This window comes from Lissotriton helveticus, chromosome 11 (genome assembly GCF_964261635.1).
Source record: "Lissotriton helveticus chromosome 11, aLisHel1.1, whole genome shotgun sequence".
Taxonomy (NCBI): Eukaryota; Metazoa; Chordata; class Amphibia; order Caudata; family Salamandridae; genus Lissotriton; species Lissotriton helveticus.
Window position 1 is genome coordinate 1104447196 of NC_136072.1, and position 22668 is coordinate 1104469863.

The 22668-nt window shown below is 48.5% G+C and overlaps 1 protein-coding gene across 8 annotated transcripts in view; it reads right to left on the reverse strand.

The window, feature by feature from the left end:
• CABIN1 (calcineurin binding protein 1) overlaps positions 1-22668 on the reverse strand; it is a 1271888-nt gene that overhangs the window by 198288 nt on the left and 1050932 nt on the right. For all 8 annotated transcript variants that reach the window (XM_078667788.1, XM_078667793.1, XM_078667787.1 and 5 more), the window contains one exon: positions 17401-18030. In XM_078667788.1, the coding sequence (XP_078523914.1) occupies positions 17401-18030 (630 nt within the window). The remainder of the gene's footprint in view (positions 1-17400; positions 18031-22668) is intronic.

Sequence of the window (22668 nt, forward strand, 5' to 3'; positions counted from 1 at the left end):
TGTTGACAGGCCTCGCAGTCGGTGGTGCCGTGATCCTCCCCCAAACACCACATACAAATGAGGTGCGGGTCCGTCGCCGACATAAGACACCCACAAAACGTACAAGTTTTGAAGCCCGAAGGCATTCGCACACTGTTCCACCAAAAGCATGGAGAAAAAAAGGGGCCCGGAACAGGCCCATAGCAAGGACCGGATCCGCGTTGCACGCAAAAAAGGAAAAGACTGACGTAGGCGCGCTGGAGCGGGGCTTATGTGACCTCGCTGACGTCACGTGCGCAGACGACGCCTGGGCGGAGTTGCGTGATGTTGTCCCGCCCCTGGCGCACAGTGTTGCTGTGGCAGAAAGTTTTCATGATCCAGTCTCACGCCTGGGGATAATTCTATGTTGAGGAATCTGCAGCTAGTAGTCTCTATCAGACATAGATTTATTTACAGATATACTTTGGAGCACATCACCGTAAGCCAGTTGATGAAAGAGCCCTATTATCATAAATGTTATTCCCTCATACCGACCATTATTCAGTAACCCCATGTTTTATAAAAACATTACATGTTACTTTCTGGCATCCTCGAGTGAACTGTAGTTATTCCAGCTCAGGCTAGCGCTTAAGGACAGCCCTACAGATGGCATTTCTAGAATAAGATGCAAAGTATGAAAGGCTTCTTAATCTGCTCTAGTGTTGGACCCTTTTTGCCAACCTTTAACACCCGCTGCTATTACCATGAACCAAAACTGCCCGGGAGGTGAAGCTGCGAGACTTAGGGCAAGGGGTGGAGCCCAGGCAATCTAATGGTGGAAGATGGCACACCCTGTTCAGGAGATGAATTGGAGCCACCGTGGACAAATGGATCAAGCCCTAGAGCTCAAAGCTATTTTGTTACAGACAAGCTTAAGTCCTCTTCAGCTTCTAAGGGTGCACGGAGATACAGTTGTGGCACATTACGGCAACAGGTCGCAAGCCAGTGAGGTAGCTATGTGTTGGGTGCTTATTGCGGACTTTTATGTTACGACTTGAAAGAAATAATCTGGGGTCAAGTATGTCCCAGAGGGTTGCAAGCATCAGGACCTTGCTCATGGCTGCTCGAAGGATTATGTTCCGTGCAGCCTTCCTGTGCGGCTTTTCATGTTGTTCTTTAAGCTTTTTGTTATTCTGTTTCATTAGGTTTTGTGTAACCCAGACCCACAACTAGTAGGAGGTAGATATCTTTGATGGTGATGGGGTGTTCAACTACACCTGACTGATGAGTACCGAAAATGTTCTGTGTTCATGCTAGGACACACGTCAAATGCAGTTGAGAACAGAGTGAAGGCCAATCACTGTGTATGGAGGTTGGTAAAAGTAATTCCAGGGCAGTTGAAGTTCACATATCCGTGAAGCGGACAATGTATCACGCCCTTTACCATGTGTTAAGTGATGGTAAAAGAGAGTGAATGCCAAGATGTACAACATAGACAAGTATTAAAGAAAGGTGCACCATGCACACCAATGTTATCAAGTGCAATCTAATTTTGAAATCCTTTATTTTAGTGCTGCTCCATCCGTTGCACTTGGTCAGAGTACCTTGAAAATATAGTAACAACTGATCTGGTTGGGAAAATCTCTTCCTGTGGGATGTGCGCACTTATTTAAAGGGAACCACTTGTTCCTTATCCATGTGTGGAAACCTTTAACATAACCATGAAATCCTTTCAATAGTGAATTTCAAACTTCTTTTATTTCATTCTTTCCATAGGTTCTTCGTTTATCCACATAATTATATGTACTTCATATGAATTCTACCCAATGCATTTCGGGTCACTTCATGGACCCTTCCTCAGGGGTCTATAAAAATAATAATAAAAAACAGGAAACTAATTAATCCTTAACCTCAAGTCAAAAATGTACAAAAAACATATCAAGTTTTTTAGGCAAATGAAATATCGGTTCAAATCATTGCACATGCATATGTCTTATGCCATTTCTGCACATAAACAATTATTGAAAGCAGAATTCCTTTGGATTAAAAAACTGAATACCCTACAGCCGTTTGGGTTGAATGACTGCATTGTGTTTTCTTGTTTTTTTATAATTTTCTCAATATTAATACCTTTGTTATTTCATGTTTTGTATAACATGTCTTTCTCATGATTATCGCTATTAACTGCACCTTTTTAATATACATTGTTATTGCAACGAGTTTATTGGTTAATATCACTATGAAATACTGAATTGTTCTTTTGATCACATGGTTGAGCTTTATAATTGCCATTTCACTCGACGAATATGGGCAAACATGTTTTGTTACAAAGAACTTTATTGAACGCGCTCGCTCTCGGAACGGGCTACTGCTGCTTTAAAATTTGTTAGATGAAGGAGCACGTGACTAAGTCACGACGCATAACAGATGCAGCGTAAGACAACAGGGCGTTTGTTTCTCCCCGTACTGAATGGCGGGAAGCTTGTTCGAGAGTGACTACTCTCGTGAATTCCAAGTAAGTCTGGCACAGCGAGCTTGCTGCTGCTGTAGTAGTAGATCAGAATACTCAGAACCTGTTAAGTTGTTTGCAGATTGGTTTTTCGCCGCCACTTCTGAACGATAGTTGAGCTATATTTCTAACAGGATTGTGTGTTACGCCACGTAGAGAGACTTGCTAACGCTATTATGACATTGCATTTTTTCCTTCAACATGCTATTATTCCCGTATTTCACTTTGTAGTGTGTACAAGCAGAATGTGATTGGTTAACCAAAGAATGTAATAATTCACCATGGAAAAAGTTTTTTTAAGGTGAACATAATGATTGACATTATTTTATATTAGGAAGATAAGTACCAGCATCAATTCGTTCATTAGGATTTATGACATTGCACAAATGGCATAAGACATATGCATGTGCAATGATTTGAACCGATATTTCATTTGCCTAAAAAACTTGATATGTTTTTTGTACACTTTTGACTTGAGGTTAAGGATTAATTAGTTTCCTGTTTTTTATTATTATTTTTATAGACCCCTGAGGAAGGGTCCATGAAGTGACCCGAAATGCATTGGGTAGAATTCATATGAAGTACATTTAATTATGTGGATAAACGAAGAACCTATGGAAAGAATGAAATAAAAGAAGTTTGAAACTCACTATTGAAAGGATTTCATGGTTATTTTAAAGGTTTCTACACAAGGATAAGGAACAAGTGGTTCCCTGTAAATAAGTGTGCACATCCCACAGGAAGGGATTTTCCCAACCAGATCAGTTGTTACAACATAGACAAGTGACATGTGCGTATTTTCAAGATCATTAGACTAAAAGGGAATGTTTTACGCCTTAAGATTAGTTGCGCAAACCAGAAGTTCACCCCAATACCTGACAATATTTTATAAAACTTTTTAGAGATAGGAGCCATGAAATACATGGGTCTTACAATCCAGAGTTCCATCATATTCTATCGATTAATATTAATAGTGTGCATGAAGTCTTATAACATGACATCAGATTGGATAAGAGATTACATCATCTGAATGGTGTTTGGGGTAAAAGTGAGAGAATCAAGACGTTTCTGTATGTGTTTAGTGTCTGATCCTTATCATAACAAATCTAACGTTTTGCCTATGTGAGAATGAAAAAAGGCAATTTGGAAAGAAACTTGATCTTGAGGAGAAGATTTGAGACTCCAAATGAATAAGGAATTTACTACTCTAGCCTCGTCACTGTTCCGCTGGCCCCCATAGTAAAGGGTTGTGCCCTTTGTTTTTTCTTGCTCAAGATCTTTGGAAATAGTTGTGTTTTAGAGTGGAAGTCAATATTTTCTTCAGGCTCTAAATGTTTTAGGAACACCCCACCTGCTCAATTAGTGTCTTAGGCAGTGTTTGCGAAATTATTAGGCAAGGACCACCTTGCATTCAGGGGGGTTCATAGTATTAACGAGGCAAAGCCGCATAGTACATTGCTCTCCAAAGCTGGATACACAGTTGAAGAGAACAAACGTTGTTTAGCATGGAAGACAGCTTTACTGAGGCCTACAACAGGCCATTTCAGCCACCCTTACATCTCTGGGAAACCAACTACAGAAGCTGGCCACTCTCAATCCTGAACCTGTCCCCTGAAAGAAAGAAAAGTCATGTGAACCTTTGCTCCTAGGAATCTGGGAGTGGAGAAGCAGAAGCTGCACATGAAGGCCAAAAAGAAGAGGCACCTCGAGACTCAAGAGACTTAAGGCAGTATTTCTTTGCTAAGATGTACAAGCTGCACACAATACCCTCAGGCAAGAAGGATGTAGTGTCTAATGTGCACATCAACCGGGATGCCATACAGAAGGTCTCACTAAAGAGGAGGATTCCTTTACGGAAGAGGAAGGCGTGGGAGAGTAGATGTCCTCAGATGGTTCTTAGTCAGGATTTAATATAAAATGGATTTGGCGGCAGAGCTATTATACAAAAAGCCACAGATATGGAGAGGACTTAGGTAGGGAGAACCCAATTTTGTCAGACTTTTCACTATGACAAGGTTAAAGGGATGTTTAATTCCAATTATATCTACCATACTAGATCTTTGGAATAGGCACCATTAGACAAACCAACACAGTACATGTGCATAGAGAATGCATCTCTATTGTGAGCTCTTTGTGAACTTGCCCTTAAATGTTGACATCTTGGAGACCACAGGGTCTTTGCCACTTTCTCTTTAATGTATCCCTGACCCGCTTATCAAGCGTTTTGCAATGTCATGTGCATATGTACTGTGCTGGTTTGTCTAATGGGGCTTATGCAAGGCATACCTCCAATCATGGATCCCAGAGAGACATGGGCTCCAGGAGGGAACCAGTGTAGAAAGCCTATTACGGGCTTTATTCCATCCAGAAGCAGAGCCTGCCACATATGTGGTTACAGGGAAGGGACGCTACAAAGGTTTCTCAGTAAACTATGCTGCTGGATGCACTGATGAGATGAAACTATTTTTCTCATGTAAGACTTGGTGAAAGATTAGCTAAGTTGGCATACAATTGACATTACTGATGAGGGACACCTGGGTGATGTAGATGGTGTTCCAAACAAGAGTTTACAGGACACAGAGTTATGAGGTGAAATCTGAGTTCTTGAATTTGCTGGAGAAGTGTGGGTTCTTATGGACAGAAGACTAGCAGAAATGCAGGCCAAAGAAACAACAGTCTGTACTTTCTTAGATCCAATGGAATTCTTGAGCAACTTGTGCTAATGAACAGGAATATCAGGGCTTCCACCCAATGATCGGCTGCAAGAGTTTAATGCATGGCTGATCGACTGTCACTGTAAGATGAAGGGAATTCATCTCCCAGGGGGCGTGGCTTGGACGCCGATCGGGATGGCGGCGTGAGCTCGTAGCTCCGCGCAGAATCCCGTTAATTCTCCTGTTTTCGGAACCCTAGGCGGCCCGGAGACGACGCTCCTGCCCTCTGAAGTGTGAGGGGACAGCTGGACACTATTAGTGAGCCGCTGGGGGACTGCAGGCCCCGAGGAGACCGAGTCGAAGAAGCGGCTGAGGTGTTGCCGAGGGTGCGAAGAAAATGGCGGCGTGGAGTTCGGCGGGCCCCGAACTTCAGCTCTGAGCCGAGTTGTCGCCGACTGGCGAGGGATACTGGCGGGAGGTCCTGCACTCAGCTGATCGAGGCACTGGGGTCGGCGGTGCTATGCCTTGGGGCCGAGTGACGCTGCCTTGACTCGCCAGGAGCTTGGGGACCCTGACTGGCTGCCGCCCGGAGACTCATCCTTTCCCCCTCAGGCTCCCGAGGGGGGCGGCGGAGCGGAGTGTACCTAGCTGGTCGTTGCTCCTGTGAGTTTCAGTGGAGACATTGCTCTGCCCGGTGCCCGACGACCGGCACTAGCCTACGGGCGCTGACGACAGCGGGCTCCGGGACCTGTGACGCAGCACCCTGGAATGGCGGCGACTGGAGGGCCGATGGCCGGGAGATGCACTGAGGAGGGCTCGGCGACATCGACTCGGCTGGGCGAGGGTCCCTCCCCGGAGCTTGACCGAGAACAGCGGCTGAACCGGCGATTGGATGCCATACTTGATGCGATCGCCTCGACTAAGGACGCGTTGCACCAGGACATCGCCCAAGTGGCCACGGGCCTAGGGCTGCTCCGCGCGGATCATGCGAAGCTAGCGGACAGAGTTAAGGACCATGACCAACTGTTGCTGGACCTGAAACCATCGGTGGTGGCCGCGGAGCATAGGATTGCGGACATGTTGGCCCGGCTGGACTCGCTGGAGCGGAGGGCGGAGGATGCCGAAGGCCGCAATAGGCGGAACAACGTGCGGGTCGTCGGCCTTCCGGAACGAATTGAGGGGGAGGATGCGGTGGCCTATATGGAGACCTGGTTCCGCACTGTGGTGGCGCCGGAGGGGCTCACTCCTTTTTTCACGCTGGAGCGGGCCCACCGGGTACCTGCTCGCCCGCCGGGGATTGGCCGCCCCCCCCGACCGATGGTGGTGAGGCTCCTCCACTACAAGGACCGAGATCTCCTCATTCAGCGGGCCAGGATGTCGGGCCCTTATGAGGTGGAGAACAGTAGGGTTACGATCTTCCCGGACTACACCCAAGCGGTCCAGAAAAACCGGGCATCATTCTTGGCGGTGAAGAAAGAACTCAGGGAGGAAGGCGTTCAGTATTCCTTGCTCTACCCGGCTAAGTTGCGGATCATCATGGATGGGGCTACGCACTTTTTTCAGACTCCGGACGAGGTTTGGCATTGGCTGGAGTCGTATAGAGCGGGGACGGACAGATCGCATAAAAGCAGACGAGATGACCCCAAGCGGCCCCGGGTGAGGCAATCGCAACGCATCAGATCCCGCAACAGGCGCCAGCGGGAGAAACGGGAGGCTCAAATGGCGGCGGAGAAGAGGGATGCACTCGCAGCGACGGCGGCCATTACAGGGTCGCAACAGAACAGTGAACGGGCAGAAACGGACTCGGGAGGGGAAGGCAGCAAGACGGGCGAGGAACTCTCGGAGGCGGAAAGCTCGAAGGGGCCGACGGTGACCCCACAGACTTCAGATGGTATCTTTTGCGGCTGAGATTGGACTGGGCTAGTTCGAGACTTCATGGTAGGGTGGTATCCTGCTGTTGGGGGACGGGATGCCGGGAGGGGAGGCTGTGTGCTTCGGAGGGATGGAGGCGCGGGGTGCGGGCTCCGCTTGCTGGGGTCGGCGGCGACTCACCCCCTTGGGCCCTTAAGGCCGACTGTGGTGGAGACCACAGGGTAAGAGTGTGTGAAGTTGGTTCAAGGTTTGGATGGGGGCGGACATTGGGTTCGTGTGCTCTGTCCTGGGGAGTGGGGTTTGGGGAGTTTTTCTGTTTTGGGGGTGTTCGGGGGGGGGCAACTGCATTGGGGGGGCTGTGAACATTCGTTATTTGATTTGGACTGTACGAAGTTGGAATGGGGACGTTACCTAATCTGAAATGCCTGACGTGGAATGTCCGGGGGCTGCGAACTATGGTGAAACGTCATAAGGTCCATGCATATCTAGTACGCAGGGGGGTTCAGATTGCCATGCTCCAGGAGACTCATCTCACTAAGAAAGAGTGTACTGCCTTGCAGAAACGATGGAGGGGCCAGGTGTTTGGCACCACTTACTCAGCGTATGCCAGGGGGGTGCTGATCTGGGTGAGGGCGGGGATACCCTTTCAATTACTGAATCAAGTTGTGGATCCGGATGGCAGGTTTGTGGCGGTGGAGGGGAGGTTATATGGACGGGATGTGGTTTTCTGCTGTGTGTATGCGCCGAACACTGATCAGGCTCGATATTTTGATAGCCTCTCGGGGTCTTTGGCCTCTTTCCTGGCGGCCCCAATAGTGCTAGGGGGGGACTTTAACTCGATCACGGATGTGGCTCTGGATAGATCCCATCCCCCCCTGGTGGACTCCCCGGTGCGCAGGTTAGCCGCGCACAGGAAGGACTGGCAGGATAGATGGGGGCTGTTGGATGTCTGGAGGGAGCGGCACAGGGAAACCAGGGATTATTCCTTTTACTCTGCTCTTCAAGACCTGCATGTCAGGATTGATTCGGTGCTCTGCAGTGGATCCCTAGCCCCGCTGATCTCCCATGCGGAGTACTTGGCTAGGACGATCTCAGATCATAACCCCCTACTGGTGCACATTCAGTGGCAGAGAGAGCGCTCAGTAATTCCAACGTGGCGGCTTCGGCCGGAAACGCTTGAAGATCCTGTGTTCACTGATGCGGTTCGACAAGGCATTGATAGCTATTTCGGAGTGAATGAGGGCACGGCCACGAGTAGGTCCACTGAATGGGATGCAATGAAAGTGGTGGTGAGAGGAGTGTGTTTGGGTAGGTTTTCGAATGCTCGCACGGCTGTGTTGACTGACCTCATGAAAGCGGAAGAAAGGTTGAGGGATTTGGAGCGCCGCAGGCCAGCTAGGCCGGACTTACAGGCCCAGCTCTTAGAAGCGAAAGAAGTGGTCGCCACCGAGACGGAACGTTTGCGATGCTATGATCACAGGCAATATATCATCAGGGCGCATGCGGAAAGAGACAAGGTGGGTACCCTCTTGGCCAGACTGGCTAATCCGGTACTTAGGGGCTCCCCGATCCTCGGCATTCGTACTGCGCAGGGAGAGATGGTATACACCCAAGCAGCGGTATTGGAATGTTTTAGGGGGTACTATGAGGAACTGTATCAGGGCCAACTGGGAGTGGAGGTCCAGGACATTGCGGAATACTTGGGGGCGAGGCAGCTTCCGGTCCTAGATGAGGAGGACGCGAAGGAACTGGGCGGCCCGATCACGCTCTCAGAAATACGAGCGGCCATTAAGCATATGGCCCGCAACAAAACGCCCGGGGTGGACGGATTACCGATTGAATTTTATCAGCGGTATGCGGACAGTTTGGCGCCCAGGCTGCTGGCGGTGTACGCTGAAGCCTTCGAGGCTGGGGTATTGCCTGGGTCCATGCGGGAGGCCTTGATTGTGCCGCTCCTAAAGCCTGGCCGGGATGCTGCGGATGTGAGGTCTTACCGCCCGCTATCCATGCTGACGGTGGATTATAAGATTCTGAGCCGAATACTGGCCACCAGGCTGGCCCCATATATGACGGGCCTGGTACATAGGGACCAGGCCGGGTTCATACCCACGAGGAGCACGGCGCTGAATATTCGCCGCCTGGTGGGGATAATGGACGCCATCTTGGACGAGGAGGGAGCCCCGGCGGTCCTATCCGTGGACATCGAGAAAGCCTTTGATAGCCTGGAATGGCCGTTCCTGGACGGAGTTTTGGAGAGGTTTGGCATGGGCGAGGGGTTCCGCAGGTGGACAGGGGTCTTGTATGCTTCGGCGGCGGCGAGGGTGCGTTTGGGCGGCCTGGTGTCTGCGGCGTACCCGGTGGGCAGGGGCACGCGGCAGGGATGCTCTCTGTCCCCCCTGTTTGCTCTGGCGATGGAACCTTTGGCGGTCCATGCGAGGTCGGGTGTCAGATACGCGGGGATAGCGAGAGGCGGGCAGTGGCATTATATATCGCTGTATGCGGATGACTTGCTCCTGTACCTGGCTGACGCCTCGCGGGCGTTGGCCGGTGCGATGGAGCTGTTGTCGGAGTTCGGCCGGCTGTCGGGCCTTAAGGTCAATTGGGCGAAGACTTGTGTGTTCCCGCTGCGAGCGGGCTCGCCCGTTCCTAGTGGCGACTTGGGCGTGGTGTGGGAGCCATCTTGTTTCACCTATCTGGGTGTTCGCATCTACCACGCGACTGCGGACCTCTTGGAGGGCAACATTGGTCGCTGTGTCCGGGCACTGAGGGGCAGCTTGTCTTTCTGGTCGACCCTCCCGCTGACGGTTCTGGGTAGGATTGCGCTTTTGAAGATGGTGGCGCTCCCCCGCTTCCTCTATTATTTCCGAACGCTGCCGGTCTGGATTCCCCAAGGGGTCTTCAGAGACCTGAGATCGATGATAATTGGCTTCTTATGGGGACACGGCCGCCGTAGAGTGGCCCTGAGCACGCTCCTTCGCCCTAAGGTTGAAGGGGGCATGGCTGTGCCTGACTTCGAGCTGTATTATCTAGCGGCGCAGCTGCAGGTTCTTACACAGAACGTAGCTAGGGTGTTCCGGGGTCCAGAGGAGGACCGGGACCGAGGGATACGACGCCACGTGCTGTCTTATATTGTCATGCAGCAGAGGCTTGAGTTGCGGGCCCTCACTATGGAGGAAAGGACGCTCCGGCTGTGTTGGCAGAGGAGCCTTAGGAGAGCGAGGGCTTCGCGGCCTTATGCGCCGGAGATCCCGATCGGCATGCTGACGGCCTTGCCGCACGGGGGAGATTGGTCCCCGTTGCTGGATTGGGAGGAGGCGGGACTACAGGTGGTAGGCGACTTGTACATAGATGGGGCTTTGGCACCGTTCGAGGCGCTCCGGGACCAGTTCGGGCTGCCCGACGGGGGGTTCCTCCTGCACGCGGCAGTGGTGGCTGCCATACAGAAGCACTGGAAAGGGGGGCTCGTAGAACCCACGACGACTATGGCGTGCCAATATGTGGTGATGGCAGCAGGCACGGTCAAAGCTGTGACGTGCCTCCATAATAGGATGCTGAATGAGGGACTGGAGCCACTCCTGGGGCTCAAGGCTAAATGGGAGGAGAGTGTGGGCCGGCACATACCGGATACGGCTTGGGGACACATCCTGCGGCGCACGTGGAAGGGCACGAGGAACGCGCGCTTTCAGCAAGTGCATTTCTATGTGCTTCATAGGGCCTATTTAACTCCAGAGAAATTACAGCGGTACTTCCAGGTGCCGGATGCCCGATGCCCACGGTGTTCGTCTCTGGGAGCGGACATGGATCACTTGTTCTGGAAGTGCCCGCAATTGGGGACCTATTGGGCGGAGGTAGGGGGACTCCTGAATGCAGTGACAGATAGGGAGGTGGAATTCGATATGGCGGCGTGCCTGCTGCTCTGGTTCCCGCACACTAAACGCACCAAGGTGACGAGGAAGTTCCTTGATCTGGGTCTGATATTGGCGCAGAGGGAGATATCGTGGCATTGGAAGTCCAGGGGGGGGCCCTCGCTGCGTAGATGGAAGAATGAATTGCTGCGGTGGTCTGTCTGCGAGAGTGTGCTCCGGATGCGGCAGGCTGTTAAGATGGGGAATGAGAAGGTTCTGGATGCGGCGCGTGCATGGGAGCTAGTGGTGCAGGCCTTGCGTGATTCTTTTGTGGACGACGAGGATGGGGAGAACTAAGCCAGTGGACACCACGGGGCGAACACAGAAGTGCTATATTCCGCACTGTGGTGGTTCCATCTAACTCGACAGGACGAGGCGTACGCCCAGCAGTTGCCGGGGGGGGGGGCCTTGGGGGGGACTGGTTCATGGGGGTTCGGGGTGGGACGGAAGCCACTGGATGGTAGCCGCCTGGGTGCCTTGACTCTACTAGGATGGTTGGCACAGTGTGGAGTATGAAAGGGCTGGAGGGAGCAGCCAGGCGAGATAGAACGATAGCACCTAGGGTAGGCCCCGATATGTCACTGCTTTACCTCTGGGATGGCTGACGGAGATGTTGTTGTGGGTGGGGGGGATAAAAGCAGATACGTACAACGACTTTTCGACCATGGTCCCCGTGGGACGTGCACCGTGCTTTTCCTATTGAATGTAATAACATGCCGCCCGGCCCCCGGGATGCGGGCTGAATGGCTGTGTACAGTTTGGACTTCTTAGTGGACGAGGGGATGTCACGAGAGCACTGGTTGATTGATTGTATCCTGTGGTTTCTAATTCTGCAATAAAAATATATTTGAAAAAAAAAAAAAAGGAATTCATCTCCCAGAGAAATTCTCTTGGAAAATGTTTGGATGGTTCGCTTTTGTGGTGAAGGTTGGCAAGCTGATGCTTTTTTATCAGATGTCGGGTGTTTAAATTTGCAATCCTTCCCATTCTAGCTCTTCCCACCTACTTGGTGCTTTATGAACTGATGAACCCAGTGGTTGAAATTCCTTCAGAACAGTGGCATCCGGCCTGTAGTGTACCTGATGTATATTCTGTTCATTTACCATGATCAGAGACTGCTTTGAAACCCTTTGTCCCTGACCGTCAACTTCCTACAGGACTTGGACCTCATCATAAATGCAGACAAGTCTGACATGACTCCAAAACGGCCCATAAATGTATCGTTATCACAACAGTCTCTATGTTAGCAGCACCGACTCTGCCCCAAACAATATTATGAATATCAAAGGAGAAATGCGGAACGTGCTGAGAACAGACAAGATTTTCTTAAGCCAACTGGTAAGATTGCTGGGCACTTTGGAGTCATCATTTCATGTAATTTTATTCAGGCCAATCACATGAGTAGAGGCCTCCCAGAGGCCAAAGGCCTCTCATCTGTGAAAGGGCCATTCCTACATGCAGAAGAGGCAAGAAATTACAAGTCTATGTATGGGATGACTCTGGACCTAATCACAAAGTCAGATGTCTTTGGGAGCTCAATGTAGAGATATTGCTACAAAAGAGGTTGGTCAGAAGACATTCTCATCAATTGCCTCGAACTCCTGGTGGGCTCCCTTGCTCTCAAGTGCATGATGTTAGAAAGGAAGAATATTATTTGTTGCTTAGGATGGCCACCTGCTCTGTACATAAAACTCACTGACAACACAAGATCAAAAATGCTGGGGGAGTTAGCCAAGAATTGTTGCCGAGATTGCATGCACAAGATCTTGGTCAGGGTAGAATGATTATCGGGAAGCTGAATGTATTAACCCGTTAATCGTGGCGTAAAATCCGCTGCGGTGCGGGCATTTCTGTGCGCGGGCAGGGCCGCGTCGAGTTAATGGAATGAAGGTTTCAAGGTTCCAAAGTTTTTATACTTTTGCATGATTAATTAAAATCATTGCAAACCATACATTCATTATGCATTGCGAGCAAATAGAAGCTAAAACACAGATTAGATAAAAAAGGAAAAAGTACAAAGAAAGTTAAAATATATCATGACAACTGCAATTAAAACAGAGAGGTCATGGAATGAAACTTCCAGGGCCTTTGGAACGCCAGCAACTGGAAGCTAGACTGCGTGATGTTCAGAAGCATGATTAACAGAAGGTGGTCCATGCAAGATTGATTTGTTTACCTCAACACAAAATATGCAGCTGTTTACATTTTGAGCGCAGAAACACTAGTGCTGGAGCACTTGGTACAGTACTGTGTCAGTGCAACCATGATCACCATTCTCACAGTTTGTAAAATCAATGGCCCCCTGAGCAGGGGCAAAGTCGTAAGACAAACCTGATTCTAATTATCTTGCTGTTGTGGTATTCAATGCAGTTGTAAGTTCTTCTGCAACTTTCCTGGGACTTTCTATTCACTCTTCATCATTCTCCAGAGATTCTGAGGGACCTTCAGGCCAATTTCATCCCTTGTGGTACAAAGGTCATTACAGTTGATGGTGTGTAGAATTAGAACAATGGCATGTCACAGGCCTTCCGGACAAAGGTTGCTCTTAAACAAGCAGGAGTTGGCACTGGAACCATAATGAGGAAAAGATCAGCACAAGATGTTGGGCTGATTGAGGTCTGGCAAGGGATACTGACCCAGTTTGGGTTAATATTTTGTTTTTTTTCATCTAAACTTCCTGACAAAAAACTCTTATTCTTTAAGGTCCTCGATTTAGGCTGACATGTCTCTATGGATTATTTACCAATAGGAGAAAAAGTTGAGCAAATGTTTCCAATAGCCAAGAAACGAAGCAGGTTCATCTTTGGGATGCAGGAAAAATTCTGCACCTGCTTTTGAACTGGCTTTTAACAAGGATTTGTCTACAAAAGAGCTGTTGGCCAAGTTGCCAATGCTTTTGTGGCTTGTGAGAAGCAGAAGTGTATCGTTTGGTCAGATGCTCGACATGCCTTCAAAATGGTAGCATTCACCGCAGCCAGAAGAACAAAGTTGAACACCAAGTGGTTCATTTATCTGTTTTCCAAGATAACCCCAACCTGTGCTTACTGTGGGCCTGAAGTGCATTTGTAACGAGGGATTTGAGACATGTGGGGACTTGTCAATTGCTGATATCATTCAGGAAACCTTTGGCTTCAGTGCCACTACCAACTGTAGCCAGTTTGTTTAGCTGGATGATTCAGACGGCTGATATTATGTCCAGATATGGAGCAAATTCGTCGAAGAACACCACAACATCCAAGCCTTTTATTTTTAATGGGAGACAGACTAAATAATAATATTTCGGTGGCCAATATATAAACAGAGTCTACCTTCAGGAACTTTTCTTTGAAGTCACTAATTTCTACTGTTTTGTAAGGTTAAACTTTGAAACAGTACAATCCTTTCCTCTGGACCAGGTGTAGGATGGCTAATATTCTATCGTGAAGGATTGTTTAGATTTAATTAAGGACATGGCAGTGAAGATTATCACTCCTGGGAGTACATTTTGAACGCAAATTACCTAATGTTTCCCCATTATGACTGGTCGAGGTTAACTGCATAAAATGTTCTTACAATTATTTCCTGTTATGGGAGTTAAATAAACTTGAACTGTGACTGTGCAACGTGCATTGGAGTTGGCTGCGCAAGACTTGTAGGAGCTATCTGCACCTAGGAATGAATCGAAAGCAACAGTAATCGTGGTGCAGGGAGCAAGGCTGGAACACAAGTGATCTCTATTGCTGGGTGCGCAAAAAGAGGATAAGATAGTCTAGAGGTATTAATGGAACATTTAGGGTTCTTGGTGTGAAATAATGTTTTTTGGCCTTCTGAGGCCTGCTCTTCTTCTCAGTCGGTTGGACTTGGTGCAGTAGAAGCAGGTTGGACAGAATATTTCTGTGTTGCCACAATCAAGGATTCCAGTGCTGGCTGAGATCATATGAATATTGCATCTGTGCGAATAACACTTGGCAGCATAGGAAGGTAGTGACTCTTCGTTTGAAGAGAGGTCTTAATGTTTCTAGACGGAAAGATGAGCTATTGCTCCTTTTCATCTCTACCCCCATCCGTTCTCTTGAATACTGCACTATATGTGAATTATCGCCAGGGAGAGAAAAATATTATGGATGAATATATTTATCTCTACTGGGTATTCAGTTTCAAACTCAATACATTTAGGTCCCTCTTCATAAACATATGGTTACACTTCCTTAATTTCTGTGGTGTATGGAGCCTCATCCTAAGGTTTATAAAGTCCCTCCTGTACATGTTGCAGTGCAAGAAGGTGATGATGTTGTGACATGAGGGCTTTTCGAGGTGAAAATAATTCTGATTTTGTAACATGGTTTTCATAAGCTAGTCAAACTTGTATGCACTAACATCACTGCGCATTTGGCACCGGAGTGCTCTTTTCTTTAACTTTTTTTAATGTAGAATTCGACTATTCCTTTTCCGGATCAGCCCATGGGTGAATTTTCACCTCTACAGTTTCAGGCATTGCATGGTGAGATTGTCTAAAGTTGAAATAACTGGTTTAACAGATGGTGGTGGGTCAACAATCTGTGTCTCCTGTTCCCCATGAGTCAAGAAAATGCCCCTGCCGGAGCTATGTGGGTATCCTCAATGTCTCAGCCCAAATCCTGAGGAGAAGGCTCTGAAGCCTGTGTCTCCCTGAATTTAAGCTTTAAGCGTAGAAGGATCAACATATTTCTTTCTACCTTTTGAAAGTGTTTGGTTTAAACACCGCACAGGTGTCACAACCAGCATCGCTGTGATTCAGAGGGAGAAACAAATGACACACAGTGTGTAGGTCTATCCACCGGTATCTATGGTGATAGCGTGGGCAAATCTAGAAGCGATCTATCCAAAAAGCACAGTGAAAACAAATGATCCAAGAGTCATCATACAGGATACCAATAGTTGAAATCCTTTAGACCGTGTTGGACTCTGCCGAGTGTTGTAGCCTCGGCAGGTGAGCTGATAGGGAATGTGTATAGCCATTCACAGCTTCTTTCACACTCTTTTCGTGTCATCATCTTGTAAAAAGAAATGTTTTAATCTCGATCAAGACAATGTTTCAGACCAGCAAAGCAGGAAATAGAATACAAAGATAACACTCAAGTATTGGACACTGTGGGCTTTTGGTTGCTATCATCATTAGTCATGCATATTGTGAATATGGTTGATACCCAAAACATGACCGGATGCAACCACTAGACTGCGCAATAACGTACATCATGCACCTCTAGATAAGGCGCATGCTGCCACATACCTGAGTAGTAGTGGACAGTGGTAAATATTCACTTAAGGAAATATTGATTGAACCAATGATTATTAATGAAAGCCTGCAGCGGGAAGGAAAGGGTGGTTTGAAAGTTTATGCAACAGCAGATTGTGGCAGCTTGGCAAGTAAATGTACAGGACAGTTAAATGGGCAGAGATGCCAACAAGTACGAACTATCACTTCACTGGCTCGTCAACACAAGAGCTATACAGGAGTCCTTTGGTAGCAAGCTGGCTGCTACGGTGCCATATTACGGCAGCTGCCTAGCACAACCAGGCATGCAATCAGCATCACAACAAACTTTCGTTTCCGGTAGGTGCCAGGATTACAATTCATGTGTCATGCATTATCCAAAAGGCAAACCTGCAGAAGCGGACACCTCGCTATGTTCAAACCAGAGAACTTTCCGCAATGTTCCCCTATCTGATTTACCAACATGTTTTATCACGGATAAGGCAAGGAGACAGTTCACTTGCTGCACAAGGACCAAAACTCTGGAATGCCTTCAACCCAAACTTAAGATCTCAGCCCGGGTACATGCTTTTGAGGAAAAAGCTGAACGCAGAATTATCCAGGCTTGCTTCAACTGAACACAGCTGTGATCTAAGGATATTGGACAGTTACTTCCACTACCCGCATGAACTTTAACCCCCCCTTTTCAACCATTAAACTGCACTTATTTTCCTGCAGCCAGTACTCTCCAGTAAGGTAACATGCCTTGCTTTACAAACCTCTTGGACTGAAACATAAATAATGCTGGACCATGGGTTTTATGATATGAAGAATGAGAGAAACTCGTGTATTAACAGATGAATATTTAGCTATTTTCAAGACCATTACCAAGTATCTGGAAAGTAACACCATGACTAAACCAACCATTACATAGCTATAGTAGTGACAGACCTAAGTGACTGACAGAGGGTGTACAGGATTAGCTGAATGTAATCTTTAGTTTATTCAAGTGTCTAAATTTAGCTTGAAAAGGATCCCCGCACTCTTTTTCTGTTCTCCGAAAGCAGACAAGGCAGCATTGAATTCGATAGGATTATTAAACTCACAATGGAAACTACTGTGGGAGCCTTAAGTTAAATGACAACAATGAGAACAATTACAATAAAAAAGACATGAATGAAGATGTTTGGATTCATACGCCAGATACAGAGAGGTTTAGAAACATTTAGCGTGGAAGGTACTGGCATTTAGCAGGCAAAATCTGTTTTTCTGACTTGAAAAACTGCTCACCTGTTTGATCAGCATGTAGGTCTCGGACATGATCTTCTCAATCTTCTCCAGGTCATAGGGCATGACCTTCTGACCCTGCTGCCAGACGCGGTAGGCATCCAGCAGGAGGGTCTTGCTCGACTCCGTGTCATCCAGCAGCTTCCGCTTCCTGCTCGGCCTCGGCACCGCCTCTTCCGGCTGTGCTGGGACTGGCTGGGAGCTTGCTTTGGCTGCTTGCAGCTGCTGCTTGGAGCTGATGCTGAGTTCCTCCAGGGAGAGTTCTGGGGCCCGGCTCTCCAGAGATTTGTCCTTGGGGGTCCGAGCCGGCTGGGCCCGGTTTGTCTCTGCGCGGCTGCTTTTCTCAGAGTCACACAGGTGCCCCCCCAGCTCCATGGGCTCAGTGGTGCTGGACTTGGAAGCCGCCGGGGGCTCTTTGCCAGCCTTGCTGGCCTGGTCGCCGGTGTCCATAGGCTGCACGGCTGGCACCTGTACCCCCTCCTTGACCCCATTCTCAGCGCCATGGGCGCCCCGGTCGGCCAAAGCAGTCTTTTTCGGCAGCCCCTCCTTGCTGTCCTCGGCAGTCGCCTTGTTGGAGAGGTCAGTTGTCATTCCCCCTGCAGCGAAGCGTTTGGATTTCTGGTCTTCGGATACCTAGAAGAAAGATCATAGCATCAGCAACTGAGCGGTGTCACAGAGAGGGCATGCATGGCACAGTCAGAAGAGGGTGGGTCAACAATGCAGCTGGGCAAGGACAAGACCAGCGAGAGGCCAGTGAAAGGAGGGCCCCAGCATCCTTGCTCACGTCCCAGTGCAGACACAGGAGCAGTGCCTGTTGACAGGCACCGTCACTCCGCAGCACGCAGGCTGCTTCCAAGGCCACCATGTCCTGCCTTTGTGCTGTGGCTTCAGCTCTCATCGCTCTGTGCTCCTGGACCTGAACGGCACAACGCAGGCTGTTTATACACCTGACTGGAAACAGGAGGTGTTTGCTGCACAGCCCTCAGCAGAGCAGCACAAGCAACAAACTGGCTGGATGGACAGGAACGGTCTTGGGGGAGAAGAGCAGGCGGCCAGCCCACAGGGAAAAGAAGGGTCTTCGCAGACTGGCAAAGAAAAGGCAAACGAGGCGGCGTCAGGAAGCAGAACAAGAGCGCTACTGTGATGGGCAGAGCGAGGGTATGGACAGGACCACAGGAGGCTACAACAAGGGTGTATGTGATAGTAAAAGCTGGGCGAACGCGGACATGTATGTAAAAACGGATGGTAGAGTAGGGGCAAAGATGCAGGGCAGAGGAGACTTGCGCAGTATGGATACAGATGTACAACAGAGGAGACCTGCGCAGTATGGATAAAGATGTACAACAGAGGAGACCTGCGCAGTATGGATAAAGATGTACAAAAGAGGAGGCTTGCACAGTATGGATACATATGTACCACAGAGAAGACTTGCACAGGATGGATAAAGATGTACAACAGAGGAGACTTGCACAGGACATGCACAGTATGGATACAGATGTGAAACAGAGGAGACATGCGCAGTATGGATACAGATGTACAAAAGAGGAGGCTTGCACAGTATGGATGAAGATGTACAACAGAGGAGACTTGTACAGTATGGATACAGATGTACAAAAGAGGAGACTTGCGCAGTATGGATACAGATGTACCACAGAGGAGACTTGCACAGTATGGAAACATATGTACAAAAGAGGAGACTTGCACAGTATGGATACAACAGATGTAAAACAGAGGAGACTTGCACAGTATGGATACAACAGATGTACAACAGAGGAGACTTGCGCAGTTTGGATACAGATGTACCACAGAGGAGACTTGCACAGTATGGAAACAGATGTACAAAAGAGGAGACTTGCACAGTATGGATACAACAGATGTACAACAGAGGAGACTTGCAGAGTATGGATACAGATGTACAATAGAGGAGACTTGCGCAGTATGGATACAGATGTACAAAAGTGGAGACTTGCACAGTATGGATACAGATGTACCACAAAGGAGACTAGCGCAGTATGGATACAGATGTACAACAGAAGAGACCTGAGCAGTGTGGATACACTTGTACAAAAGAGTAGACTTCCGCAGTATGGATAAAGATGTACAACAGAGGAGACTTGTACAGTATGGATACAGATGTACAAAAGAGGAGACGTGCGCAGTATGGATACAGATGTACAACAGAGGAGACTTGCGCAGTATGGATACAGATGTACAAAAGAGGAGACTTGCACAGTATGGATACAGATGTACCACAAAGGAGACTAGCGCAGTATGGATACAGATGTACAACAGAAGAGACCTGCGCAGTGTGGATACAGTTGTACAAAAGAGTAGACTTCCGCAGTATGGATAAAGATGTACAACAGAGGAGACTTGTACAGTATGGATACAGATGTACAAAAGAGGAGACGTGCGCAGTATGGATGCAGATGTACAACAGAGGAGACTTGCACAGTATGGATACAGATGTACCACAGAGGAGACTTGTTCAGTATGGATATAGATGTACCACAGCGGAGACTTGTACAGTGTGAATACAGTTGAACAAAAGAGGAGACTTGCACAGTATGGATACAGATGTACAAAAGAGGAGGCTTGCACAGTATGCATACAACAGATGTACAACAGAGGAGACTTGCACAGTATGGATACAGATGTACCACAGAGGAGACTTGCACAGTATGGATACAGATGTACAAAAGAGGAGACGTGCGCAGTATGGATAAAGATGTACAACAGAGGAGACTTGCACAGTATGGATACAAATGTGCAACAGAGGAGACGTGCGCAGTATGGATGCAGATGTACAAAAGAGGAGGCTTGCAAGGTATGGATACAGATGTGCAACAGAGAAGACTTGCACAGTATGGATACAGATGTACAAAAGAGGAGACTTGCGCAGTATGGATACAGATGTGCAACAGAGGAGACTTGCGCAGTATGGATACAGATGTGCAACAGTGGAGACTTGCACAGTATGGATACAGATGTACCACAGAGGAGACTTGCACAGTATGGATGCAGATGTACCACAGAGGGTACGTGCGCAGTATGGATACAGATGTACCACAGAGGAGACTAGCGCAGTATGGATACAGATGTACAAAAGAGGAGACTTGCACAGTATGGATACAGATGTGCAACAGTGGAGACTTGCACAGTATGGATGCAGATGTACCACAGAGGGTACGTGCGCAGTATGGATACAGAAGTACCACAGAGGAGACTAGCGCTGTATGGATACAGATGTACCACAGAGGAGACTAGCGCAGTATGGATACAGATGTACAAAAGAGGAGACTTGCACAGTATGGATGAAGATGTATGCATGTTAATCTTACTGACAAGGAGATGACCTCCTTTTTGGTCTAACTCAATCAAAACTGCATATTACAAACCCAAAAGGTTTCTGCTATGCAAGAGCTATTGGCTTTGCCAATATGTTTTAGCAATGTTGTACACCAGAGTGGCTGCTGCTCAGCATGGCTAAAAGTTAGTGGAGTAAAGGAAAGTGGCGTGTCATAAAGTGGAGTAGAACGGAGTGTTAAGGATTGGTGTAGAGGGGCATGGAGTAGCGTTCAGTAGAGGTGAGTGGTGTGGAGTGGAGTGTCATGGAGTAGTGTACAGTGTTGTGGAGGGGGCATAGAATGTTGTGGTGTGGAGTGGCATAGAGGGAGTTGTGTAGAATGGAGCAGTTTCATAGATTGGCACGCAGTAGAGTGTTGTAGAGTGTCAGTGCAGCAGAGTTTAACTGAGTACAGCATCATAGAGAGGTGCATCGTGGAGTGGAGTAGTGTAGCCTAGAGTGAAGTGGCGTATAGTACAGTGGTGCAGTGTAGATTAGTGTAGAATCCAGTGGCATAGAGTACACTGTTTTTGAGTGAAGTGGTGTAGCGTGCACTGGCATAGAGTGATGTGGTGGCATAGAGTAGAGTGGAGTGGCGTATAGCGAAGTGGCGCAGAGTAGAGTGTAGAGGTGTAGAGTGGCTTAGAGTGAAGTAGCGTAGATTGAAGTGGTGTGTAATTGGGTAGAGTGGAGTGGTGCAGGGTACAGTGGAGTGATGCTGGGAAGAGTGGAGTAGTGTAGAGTGCAGTGCACAGAGTGTAGTCATGTAGACTAGCGTCTCAGCGTACAGGGTCGTAGAGTGCTGGGTCCTAGAGTGGCGCAGACAGCAGTGACGTAGCATCCAGTGGCGCAGGGTAGAATAGAGTGGCATGGAGTGTAGTGACATAGTATGGAATGGTGTAAAGTGGCATAAAGAAGAATGTTGTAGAGTATAGTGGCGTAAAGTGCAGTGGTGCAAGTAGTTGGTGTAGGGTGCATAGGTTTTGAGTAAAGAGCTGAGAGTGCATTGGTTTACAGTACAGTTGCTTAGCGGAGACTGCAGTGGTGTAAAGTGCAGTGGCGCAGAGTAGATTGTTTCAGAGAAAAGCGGAGTGATGCAGGGTACAGTATAGTGGTGCAGTAGAGTGCAGTGGCATAGAGTGGCACAGTGTTAACTTCAGTGGCGTAGAGAGGAATGGCGTAGAGTGCAGTGGCATAGAGCGCAGTGTCGTAGAATAGATTGTTTTAGACTGGAGTGGTGCAGGGTACAGTGGAGTGGTATAGAGTAGTGGCGTAGAGTACAATGTTGCAGAGTGGAGTGGTGAAGAGTGCAGTGGTGCATTAACAGAAGTGGAACAAACGACAGACCAAGGTCCAGCTCAACCAATCAACATGTACAGGTAGTAACAGGGTGGTGCAACACACTCCCTGCACCCGTCGTCCAAAGGTGCAAATCATAGTTTAAGAAAAAGTGGAAGGTGCACTCGTAGAAAGTCAGACAAGCAGGCAGTAATTCCAAAAAGTGCTTCTTTAAAAAACCTGCACATAGCCAACGCGTTTCGTTCCCAGTAGTGTCAAAAGGGAACTTCGTCAGGGCTTTTATATATTTGACCAATTGAACTTGAAGAATAGTATGATAAAGCAAGCGACGGGGGCATGGCCAGGTGCCGGCGAAGATGGCCACCTGACTTGGGAGCTCTGCCGGAGCCGAGCCCTTACCCCGTTGAATCCGGACAGAATACGCACCAAGTTGCACTCCTCTTGAAGCCCTAGCCTGGCGCTGTGTAGCGGTGCCGGCGGCACTGATTTCGGAGACGCTGCCCGTCTCCTACGCAGTGCGGAGATCCTGAGCAACTGGACCTGGACGACGGCCGGGAGAGATGGAGCCACGCACACGGGCTTGAAGGTCACACGAGACCCCGGCTTGACGGCTTGCGCACGGAGAG